This window comes from Staurois parvus, unplaced genomic scaffold (assembly GCF_062004578.1).
Source record: "Staurois parvus isolate SC_StPar_1 unplaced genomic scaffold, SC_StPar_1.0 ptg000086l, whole genome shotgun sequence".
NCBI classification, from domain to species: Eukaryota; Metazoa; Chordata; class Amphibia; order Anura; family Ranidae; genus Staurois; species Staurois parvus.
The window spans coordinates 10,870,848-10,882,928 of record NW_028317882.1 but is presented as its reverse complement, the minus strand read 5'-3'; the positions used below and the strand labels follow the sequence as shown (position 1 = coordinate 10,882,928).

The 12,081-nt window shown below is 41.1% G+C and overlaps 1 protein-coding gene across 1 annotated transcript in view; it reads left to right on the top strand.

The window, feature by feature from the left end:
• Positions 1-863: 863 nt before the first annotated feature.
• The window catches only part of PIK3R2 (phosphoinositide-3-kinase regulatory subunit 2), a 111,029-nt gene continuing 99,811 nt past the window's right edge, over positions 864-12,081 (top strand). The window contains exons 1-2 of the mRNA XM_089670045.1: positions 864-1,040; positions 10,465-11,355. Coding sequence (XP_089526171.1) covers positions 11,025-11,355 — 331 coding nt within the window. The 5' untranslated portion in view covers positions 864-1,040; positions 10,465-11,024. The remainder of the gene's footprint in view (positions 1,041-10,464; positions 11,356-12,081) is intronic.

Sequence of the window (12,081 nt, the reverse complement as noted above, 5' to 3'; positions counted from 1 at the left end):
GGGACAATTTATACAGGATCCAATTAACCTACCAGCTTGTCTTTGGAGTGTGGGAGGATTAGCCGAAGGAAACCCATGCAGGCACAGGGAGAACATGCAAACTCCAGGCAGGTGGTGCCATGGCTGGGATTCGAACCAACGACTCTAGTACTGCCAGGCGGAAGTGCTAACCATTTAGGCACTGTGCTGCCCAAAATCTATGTGTGCATGGACACATAGGATAACATGGAGGGCCGATTGGAAGCAGTAGACGCCAATAAAAGTGTCCACGAAAATGCCTTGTGGGCATGAAGCCTTAGAAGGTTTTAGTATTGTTTGTGTTTCCCAGCAGGGAAAAAAAAACCAGGGCCAGTGTGTCCAGAAGCAGCAGCGTTTTGGCAGAAAATATGCTTGAGGAAGGTAGACGCATGTTAATGCCAGGAGCTTTTAGCGATCGAGTGTTAATCTCAATGGCCAGAATAAAAAATAATTCTCTCCAATGAAATGAATGTCCAAGCACTTCGCGCTTGTAAAAATGTTACATTCTTTGACAAGTGACAAGGTTTTTTTCTGCCAAAACGCTGAGGTCTAGATGGGGAGCGTTTATAAAACGTCCTGTGTACATGAAGGCCCTAACTGTGAGGAATAGACAAAGCAGCCAAGCAGTCTGGGACCAAACGCAGCAAGAAAACTAAACACCACAGCCGGTGACTACACCAGCGTACAGTGACACGGGCTGCTTCCTGACTTTTTTTTCCCCTGAACGTCACCCCGCCCACCACTAGGCACGCATTGGAGGAGCTGGAACGTTAGGAGAAGCTGATTGGGCGCCCTAACAATGGGGGAGGGTGTGTGGTGGCGCAGGCGCACCGCTGTGCTGGGTATCGGTGGCAGGCCTCAGCGCTTGTCAGGGGGTGCTGCTGAAGGTTTTGTCTCTCATACAATATGCCAGCTGCCGCCGTTGGGGTGTCTGCTCCCGTGGTGCTGTAATGTCCTAGGAGGGGGGACTCGGGACAGGCGAGAGTCGGAGGAGAGCGGGAATGTGGAGCGCTGTGAGGAGGGTAAGGGAAAAGTTGGGCAGCACGTTGCGTGTTCTGCGTGTAGCTGGATAGGATTACTTTTCTTCGCTGAGGGGGGAGGGGGAGTTATAGGGGCGAAGAAGATAACGGTGGACGTTGTTTTAGAAAAAAATCAGATTGTATTTAGAATTTCCTTCTGGAATCACGAGAAGGGATTTATTGAACCTGGAGTAGTTGTGTAGTAACCAATCAGCTTTTAGCTTAGGCTTGTTCAGTTAAGCTTTGCAGAGGAAAGCTCGAATCTAATTGGTTGCCATGCACAGCTGCTCCAGGTCTACTTTTCCACATTAGCAATTCTTCATACAAAAAAATGTGTGTTCACTTCCTTGTAAGATCACAGACTAATCTAGGTCCACACTAATGCAGGCCATAGACAGGTCGAAAAAAAAAAAAAAAAGAAATCGGTCGTTTAATAGGCTGACGTTACCACCAACGGTAAAAAATATCGGCCGATTTTTGTCCTGTCTATGGCTGGCATTTAATTCCTTCTGTCCCTGCAGAGAGCTCCGCTATTATATTTGACATGAAAAAGTATAGAGACTGCAACATTGTATCTATTTGTATCCATTTCGGATACAGATGTTTTATTCGGATACAAATAGATACATTGTTGCAACCGCAATACTTTTTCATGTCAAATATAATAGCGGACCAGAATTCTTCTTCTTGCAGGTCACAGCTCATGCGCAGTTTTTTTTATCGGTAAAGAGATTGGCCGATTTGCCCATCGTTGCCGGAAAAATTGGCCGATTTTTTTTTTCCAACTTTACCGATAAAAAAAAAAGTGCCAAAATGCTGAAAAACAGCTGACTAACCCACCAACGGTGCACAAATCAGCCGATTTTTTTTTTTTTTTTTTTTTTTTTTTTTTTTTTTTCTTTCCACCGAAAAATTGTCCGATTTTCAACCCGTCTATGGCCTGCAATAGACTGTCTAATCCCACCTTTCTCTGGATTGATACAAATCTGTTCATATCTGTACCTAGTAAAATGCAATATGCGTTCTTTGAAAAAGTATATCACGTTTATAGCACATTTGTTATTGGGTTTGTTTAAAATGTAACATTTATAGTACTAATACTTAGGTACTTATATAGTGCTGTCAATTTACACAGCGCTTTACATATATATTGTACATTCACATCAGTCCCTAACCCTCAAGGGGTGTACAATCTAAGGTCCCTAACTTACATTCATACATACACATACTAGGGACAATTTAGACAGGAGCCAATTAGCGTGTCTTTGGAGTGTGGGAGGAAACCCACGCAGGCACGGGGAGAACATGCAAACTCCAGGCAGGTGGTGCCGTGGTTGGGATTCGAACCAACCCTAGTACTGCCAGGCGGAAGTGCTAACCATTTAGCCACTGTGCTACCCAGACATAACATTACACATAATGTGTTTTACATGCATTTTCATCCCTGGTCACCTGGGTGCGTGGTGCGTTTTTAATGACTTCACGTGTAAGGTGCATTTTTCAAATAGGGCACTAAGAATGCTACAAGGGGGACTTTTCAAAAGCGCAGCGCACTGTCATAGTAGAGAGAAAAAAATAAAATGTTGGATAGGATTTAACACGGACTATTTTTAAAGCGTTTTGGACACTGGGAAGTGCTGCAAAGGTGTGCAGGGTCATAGAGGTACATCCCATTTTATTTAACCACTTGCCTCCAGAAGGTTTACACCCCCCCCCCCTTCCTGACCAGGCCATTTTTTGCGATCTGGTGCTGCGTTACTTTGACAATTGTGCGGTCATGCAACGTTGTTCATAAATTAAATTTATGCCCTTCCCCCCCCCCCGCACAAATAGAGATTTCTTTCGGTGGTATTTGATCACCTGTGCGTTTTTGTATTTTTCTGCTATCAACAAAAAAAGACCGACAATTTAAAAAAAAAAAAAAAAACAATATTTTTGACTTTTTGCTATGACACATATCCAGTGAAAAAAAGTCTTCATAAATTTAGGCCAAAATGTATTCTGCGGCATGTCTTTGCTAAAACAAATTCCCAATACATGTAAATTAATTGGTATACGTGAAAGTTATAGCGTTTACAAATATACTGGAATTTTTTACTAGTAATGATGGCAATCAGCGACTTATTGCGGGACTGCCGCGGGCATTGTGACGCTGGGGGGGGGGGGAGACTAACTGCCACCGACATTCCCAGTGACACTAATACAGTGATCAGTGCTAATAAAAAGAACTGACACTGTACTAATGACACTGGGCAGGAAGGGGTTAACAGTGTGCTGTGTTCTGTTTTACTAGAGAGACAAGCTGCTTTGTATTGCTCCGCTCTGCTGTTATTACTGAATTTCATTCATAATGGCTGTGATTGGCCCAAAGCTATCACATGGTACCTGGCCCAGTCACAGCACCCTGTACAATGTGACAGCTGTGGGTCAGTCAAAGCACACAATAGTATTCACAGCTGTAACCCAATTTTGACTGTTCAATACATTGCTGCTGTTAGTGATCAGCAAACTGTAAATAAAGAAAATACTGATTCCCCCCCCCCCCCCCCCCAATACTTCCAAGTATTACAGAGTCACTATGGTGACACTGAAATACTCTGATGAAAGTATGTAAAAAAAAACAAAGAAAAAACTGTTTTAAAAATTTTTTGTTTTTTGACATACTGTCATCAGTCAGTATCCTTGATCACTGCCACACCAGTTATATAATGACACTGTACTGCACTGGTGACAATATGCAAAAAGAAAATTGTGATATAAAAATTACAACTTCTAAAAACTCACCATGCCTCTTACTAAATACCCCAGACTGGATTCATTTGGGGAGCATTTGTCCTGTCCAGGCATTTTGAGGGCCTCAAGAAATGAGATGCGCTGCCAGTACATCAGGACTGATCAAATTTCAAATCAATATACCATAGTTTGTAGAAGCTATAATTTTCACACAAACCAATTAACTGCTAGCCTACAGGGCATTTATACCCCCTTCCTGCCCAGGCCAATTTCCAGCTTTCAGCGCTGTCACACTTTGAATGACAATTGCGCGGTCATGCAACACTGTACCCATATGACATTTTTATCATTTTTTTGAGACAGAGCTTTCTTTTGGTGGTATTTAATCGCCTCTGGGATTTTTATTTTTTCTTAAACCACTGAAATTTTGAGAAAAAAAATTTTTTTGTTTGTTATAAAATTTTGTAAAGTGATTTTTCTCCTTCACTGATGTGCACTAATGAGGCTGCACTGATGGGCGCTGATAGGCTGCACTGATGGGCACTGATGGTCACTGATGAGGAGGCAATTTTGAAAAAAAAAACGTTTTTTCTTAGTTTTTGTTGTACAATTTTGTAAATAAGTGATTTTTCTCCTCTGATGTGCGCTAAAGAGGCTGCAGTGATGGGCACTGATGAGGAGACATCTTTGGCTCTTTCCGTGATCCGCTGTGTCCAAGGGACACAGCGCACCAGCAATCGTCGCGCTGCACGCTCCCTGAGCCGCGCATGCGCAGTGAGAATGGTAGGACGTCATATGACATGCTATCAGAACGAGAGAACCACCTTGCGCCGGTCATTGTACTATAGGGTGGGTGGAAGGTGGTTAATATGCGCTTATTGGGATTTTGTTTACCAAAGACAGAAGCAGAATACACTTTTCAAGAAGTTTGGTTTTAGAACAAAAAGAAAATATCTTTTTTTTTTCTAAAATTTCTGGGGTTTTTCTTCCGTTTTTATATAGTACAAAATAAAAAAACCCAGTAGTGATCAAATACCACCAAAAGTAAGGTCTATTTGTGTGAAAAAGAATGATATATATTTCATTTGCATACAGTGTTGCATGACCGCACAATTGCCAGTTAAAATAGCTCAGTGCTGAATAGCAAAAAATGGCTTGGTCATGAAGGGGGTAAAACCTTCCAGAGGTCAAGTGGTTAATCTTCACAACCATTTTGTTTGCCTCTTCTGTGTGGCTGTCACTACACTCTGTCACCACTGGTTACTGTGGGGTTCTAAAGGGCTTAGTCACATAAAGGGCCAATTAGCGGTAAAAGGAGGTTGAGCAGAAGTTTTACGCTCCTCCCCCTTTCCAAACAAGGCAATTTAGCCACTCATGGCTGTACACATGTCATCGCATTGAAGGGGCAATAATAAGGCATCCCAGCCACCTTCCAAACAACCTCTGAAAAGCAGTCTACCAAGGATCATATTTCAGAGGTAGCAGCAAGGGCTGCCGCATGTCTTGAACGAGTGCTATGTTTAAAGTTATTTCCGGGCTGCTGTAAAATGTAATGCCCAACTCCATTTATTTTTTTCCCCATCTCTCCCACCCCCTCTAACCTATCCTGCCAGCTGATAACATTTTCTTACCTGGTGAAGTCAGTAATACCTTTGTGCCCTTGTGCAGATCCCTCACTAACACCATTTCTGCCTGCGTCTTTGCTAATCTTGCACCACAACCTTACCCCTTCACTATCACGTAATACATATATGCTGCAATGGGCTTTAAACTTGGGCACCACATACAGTAAGGTCCATATATATTTGGACACAGGCACAATATTAGTTTGTTTCAGGTATTTACCAAAACATATTGAAGCTATAATTATATAATGGATATGGACTGAAAGTGCACACTCTCAGGTTTAATTTGAGGGTATGTACATCCAAATTGGAGGAAGGATTTAGTAATTACAGCTCTTAAGAGTAGCCATCACTCCTTTTTAAAGGGACCACAAGTAATTGGACAATTGAATCAAAAGCTGTTTCATAGCCAGGTGTGGGCTACTCCTTCATTATTTCTTCATCAGTTAAGCAGGTAAAAGGTCTGGAGTTGATTCTCAGTGTGGTATTTGCTTTTGGAATCTATTGCTGTGAATCTACATCATGCGTTCAAAGGAGCTGTCCATGCAAGTGAGACAGGCCATTGTAAGTCTTCGAAAACAAAACAAATCCATCAGAGAGATAGCAGCAACATTAGGAGTGGCCAAATCAACAGTTTTGTACATTCTGAGGTAAGAAGAAAGCACTGGTAAGCTCAGCAACATAAAAAGGCATGGATGTCCATGGAAGACAACAATGGTGGATGATCAAAGGATCCTCTATGGTAAAGGAAAACCCATTCACAACATCCAGACAAGGGAAGGACACTCTCCAGGAGGTGGGCGTATCATTGTCAATGTCTACAATCAAGAGAAGACTTCATGAGAGCAAACACAGAGGGTTCACCTCAAGGTGCAAACCATTTATAAGCCTTAAGAATAGAAAAGCCAGATTAGACTTTGCCAAAAAACATCTAAAAAAGCCAGACCAGTTCTGGAAAAGCATTCTTTGGATGGATAAAACTAAGATTAATCTGTACCAGAATGACAGGAAGAAAAAAGTGTGGAGAAGGCTTGGAACAGCTCATGATCCAAAGCACACAACATCATCATAAACATGGTGGAGACAGTGTGATGGCATGGGCATGCGTAACTTCCAGTGGCACTGGGTCATTGGTGTTTATTGATGATGTGACAGAAGCAGCCAGATAAATTCTGCAGTGTTTAGAGATATACAGGTGAAACTCGAAAAATTAGAATATCGTGCAAAAGTTCATTTATTTCAGTAATGCAACTTAAAAGGTGAAACTAATATATGAGACTCATTACATGCAAAGCAAGATAGTTCTAGCCTTGATTTGTCATAATTGTGATGATTGTGGTTTACAGCTCATGAAAACCCCAAATCCACAATCTCACAAAATTAAAATATTACATGCAATCAATAAAACAAGGATTGTACATAGAACAATATCGGACCTCTGAAAAGTATAAGCATGCATATGTACTCAGTACTTGGTTTGGGCCCCTTTTGCAGCAATTACTGCCTCAATGCGGCGTGACATGGAAGCTATCAGCCTGTGGCACTGCTGAAGTGTTATGGAAGACCAGGGTGCTTCAATAGCGGCCTTCAGCTCTTCTGCATTGTTCGGTCTCATGTCTCTCATCATTCTCTTGGCAATGCTCCATAGATTCTCTATGGGGTTCAGGTCAGGCGAGTTTGCTGGCCAATCAAGCACAGTAATCCTACGGTCATTGAACCAGGTTTTGGTGCTTTAGGCAGTGTGGGCAGGTGCCAAGTCCTGCTGGAAAATGAAGTCTGCATCCCCATAAAGCTCGTCTGCGGAAGGAAGCATGAAGTGCTCCAAAATCTCCTGGTAGACGGCTGCGTTGACCCTGGACTTAATGAAGCACAGTGGACCAACACCAGCAGATGACATGGCTCCCCAAATCAACACAGACTGTGGAAACTTCACACTGGACTTCAAGCATCTTGCAGTGTGTGCCTCTCCATTCTTCCTCCATACTCTGGGTCCTTGGTTTCCAAATGAGATGCACAAGTTGCTCTCATCAGATAAGAGGACTTTGGACCACTGAGCAACAGACCAGGTCTGTTTTTCTTTAGCCCAGGTAGGACGCTTCTGACATTGTTGTTCAGGAGCGTCTTGACAAGAGGAATCGACATTTGAAGCCCATGTACAGGATCCGTCTGTGTGTGGTGCCTCTTGATGCACTAACTCCAGCCTCAGTCCACTCCTCGTGAAAGTCCCCAACACTTTTGAATGGCATTTTCCTGACAATCCTCTCCAGGCTGCGGTCATCCCTGCTGCTTGTGCACGTTTTTCTTCCACACTTTTCCCTTCCACATAACTTTCTATTAATGTGCTTTGATACAGCACTTTGGGAACATCCAACTTCTTTTGCAATTACTTTTTGAGGCTTTCCCTCCTTTATGGAGGGTGTCAATGATGGTTTTCTGCACAACTGTCAGGTCAGCAGTCTTTCCCATGATTGTGATTCCTACTGAACCAGACTGAGAGACCATTTAAAGGCGCAGGAACCCTTTGCAGGTGTTATGGCTTAATTAGCTGATTAGAGTGGGACACTTTGAGTCTAGAATATTGCACCTTTTCACAATATTCTAATTTTCTGAGATTGTGGATTTGGGGTTTTCATGAGCTGTAAGCCATAATCATCACAATTATGACAAATCACGACTTGAACTATCTTGCTTTGCATGTAATGAGTCTACCTCATATATTTCATCTTTTAAGTTGCATTACTGAGATAAATGAATTTTTGCACGATATTCTAATTTTTCGAGTTTCACCTGTACTGTCAGCCCAGATTCAGCCAAATGCAGCAAAGTTGATTGGACGGCGCTTCACAATACAGATGGACAATGATCCAAAACACACTGCAAAAGCAACCCTGGAGCTTTTGAAAGAAAAGTGGAATATTCTGTAAAAGCCAAGTCAGTCACCTGATCTCAACCCAATTGATAATGCATTTCACTTGCTGAAGGCAAAACTAAAGGCAGAAAGACCCACAAACAATAACTGAAGACAGCTGCAGCTAGAGCCTGGAAATCATCAGAAAGAAGGAAACCCAGTCTTTGGTAATGTCCATGGGTTCCAGACTTCAGGCAGTCATTGCCAGTAAAGGATTCTCAACAAAATATTACAAATGAACATTTTATTTATGATTATATTTGATTACATTTGAGCCCCTGAAAATGGAGGGACTGTGTATAAAAGGTGGTTGCAGTTCCGAAAATTTGTACTTTGATAGTTATGTTCAACCCCTTGAATTAAAGCTGAAAGTCTGCACTTCAAAGTCATTTGGATTGCTTCGGTTTAATTTATTCTGGTGGCATACAGAGCCAAAAGTATGAAAATTGTGCCTGTGTCCAAATATATATGGACCGAACTGTATATGTGTTCTTGTGTTTGGACTGGGAGTGTGCTCCTAGCACTGAGACCGGGTCTCTACTAATGATTGGGACATAGTGGAACCAGCCCCATGGTTGTGATAGTCTCTGATTTGCTATCATGGTGATCGTTCTGTAGCATTGTTTTTCCTCTATAAAGAGGAATAAAACACACTTTCCTTCTAATGAGGAGAAGATACATTGTATATTTTCCTCCTTGCTAGAGGTCATGTCTGCAAAAGAGAAAAAAAAAAATCTGTATATTAAAAATAAATTAATATATAAAAAGTAGTTCAGGGCTTGATCTATTGTAGCGAGTGTTGGTGGCAGTGTAAATATCAGGTAATGGTGGTTAGTTGCAGTGTCAGTGTGTTTAAAGTAGGAAAAAAAGGTTTTATATTTAGTATCAGTGCGAGTGTTTAATGTGTTTTAGGTAGGAAAAAAAAATTTACTATTGTTTTTTGACCCTATTATGGCTTTGAAAGCAGGCGTTTGAGGGGCATTTTTAATGCTCCTCAAAAGCCTATGGAAATGTCACTATGGGCAGCACACAGTACTGTTCACATTATCAAAACAGCGTTGGCATCGCATCGCTTCAAAATGGAAGCCTCATGTCGAGTCAGGAGGAGCTGAAGCCTTTCAACGCCTCCCATTCAAGTCTATGGTGACGCTCCTCAAGCACCCTGGCAAGCGTTTGTGGGACTTTTGCAGTGCAGTTGCAGCGTGTTAATACCATAAGAGTTTTATAGCCATTTGTGGTGCAGTTTTAATGCTTGTAAAATGCCTCATACTAAAGCTCATTAATGCCCATACTAATGCTATAGAGGCGTTTTTAAAGACTAACAAATTTAGTCAAGTGTGAACAAGCCCTTATGGGCATAAAGAACAAATCACACAAAGTCATCACTCGGAGATCAAAATTTTTATTTAAAGAAAAAAAATTAAAAAGGCCTCAAACACTGTTTTGCAGATTTTCAGACATAATTTTAATATAATATTATGCATGGCAGAGTCCCTTGTCATAGGCAGGCAGCTTTGTACAAGGGATCTGCTTCTGCTGTCACTAAGACATTTAGTAGCAGCAGCATGCTTTTTAAATATAATGCGCAATACTGGTAAACCTTTACATTTATTAGTAATGCTTTAATTTACCTCCAGCATCTCTGGGTTTAGATGCTGATCTTCCTTGCAGAATCCTTTCATCACTTCCTTCTTCTGTGCAGGACTCATGTTCCATCAAACATTGCTCCTCACACATTAACATTTTCTTAGGCAGTCACTGACATGTATGGGCAGTATACTGCGTTGTATGTGCGCTGTACTGTGTATAATGACATGTAAATAAATATTGCATTCTCTATGCAGGCAAACTAGTTGATGATTAAAATAGTTGACAACTATTTTTATTATCAATTATGTCGGTAAGTTGTTTTAGCCCTAGTCTCACTAAATTTGTCACCCCCTCATCTCCCTTTATACATACCTGATTCCTATATCGATCCAGCTCTGTGCTCTTCTCTCATTCTTCTTCACACAGGCATAGAGGCAGGAGCCAGAAGAGGAGGATACGTAATTTATATAGATTTTTTTATTTGTGTTTTTTTTTCTCTTTTGTACATGAAGTGTAAAAATGCTTTTTAGGGAAAAAAAATTAACTTTTATTTCTCTCCTGTCTTTTTTAGATTTCTTGCCTTCAATGAATTGATCGAAGAAAGTACATTTTGTTGAATTTCTCCCTCGACGACTCCTTTGTTTTTTACCTTCCATCTTTCTTTTTGCTGCATGATTCCTTTAAAGTCGTGGATTATGTTTGTGGCCCTTTTCTTGTGCTCTATCATCTGGCTGAACCGAGGCTTCAAACTCAGAATAAGAGGCAGCTAAAGACAGACCATTTTTCATCCATCAAAGAATCTGGACTTCATTGCAGAAGAGAGTTTGTCAGAGCTGAGCACTTATCAGGAACTAGCTATTCAATGCTTGTGGAAAATTAGAAAATGGAGTGCAACATTTGAAGCATCTCTTTATATTGTCGATAAACATGTCTTCAGTTCTATGGAGAATTCCAGCTAGCTTTTCAACCATCATTTTATATTATCCTATCTGTAGAATAATGTTGGTGGAAGCCCCAGCTACTTTTATACTGTAACCTATTCACCTTGGCTTTTGTTGCTGATATACACTAAACAAATTCTGGGAAGTTAAGGCTTCCTTAATCTTAAAGGATTTTTTTTTTTTTTTACCAATGTCAACCGAGGGGTACCAGTATCGAGCGCTGTACTCGTATGATAAAGAGCGAGCAGAGGACATAGACCTTTTGCCTGGTGATATCCTGACTGTTACTCAGGCAGCTTTGATAGCATTAGGCTGCAAAGATGGAGATGAACGTGAACCAGATCGTATTGGATGGATTTTGGGTATCAATGAAAGAACAAAACAGAAGGGGGACTTTCCAGGAACCTATGTGGAATATATTGGGCCTGTCCAAATGTCTTTACCTGCCCATCGTCCACGTGGCCTGCGTCCACTACCTGCTACACCCACTCCACTCCAGACAGAGCAAAGTACTTTCTCTGGTAAGGGTTTAGAAAAAAAAATATATATACACACACACTTTTTCCATTTGTTTTTTGCTTTTGGCTGGTCCAGTTACACATCCTTTCTCTTCTGTTTTGGTGGTAGGGACAGACTGCTGTGCCAAATGACTTGATTTTGGGGTTCTTGGCCAACTTAACACTACAAATGAGAACAAAAAAAAACCCTGCTGGGGCTCAGTGTGATATAAAAAAAATTATAGCAAGTAGCACAATACTATAACACATAGCATAACAAACATCACAAAACTATAGTGCAATGCTAAGAAAAAATGTATGTGCAATACAACAGTACATAAACTCTTGTGTGTCACCACAAATTGAAAAAAATAACACAAAGGAATCCAAATATGCAGCCAAAAACTGTGAATTCGGTGTTTTTTTAATTATGAGGGAAATGACAGATGTGGATCCCAAAAGCCACCAAACTTCTTAAGGATGAACTACACATCATCTCGGTGTACAACAAAGGGAGGCTTACCAGAATCATGACCCCTGAGTGGTCAACCAGCACTCTTGTATCAATCCAAGATATCCAGCTTTCCTCAAAACCACATGTCAAACAATGATACTGCTGCATTATATCAGGTCGCTGTACATACTCAGTTGGACATAGTATCATGAAAAAGACAGGCTCTCCGTAGTGTAATCCCAATTAAAACACCAATTTAATGTGGTAAATGCACTTTCCGTTAAAATATGACAATC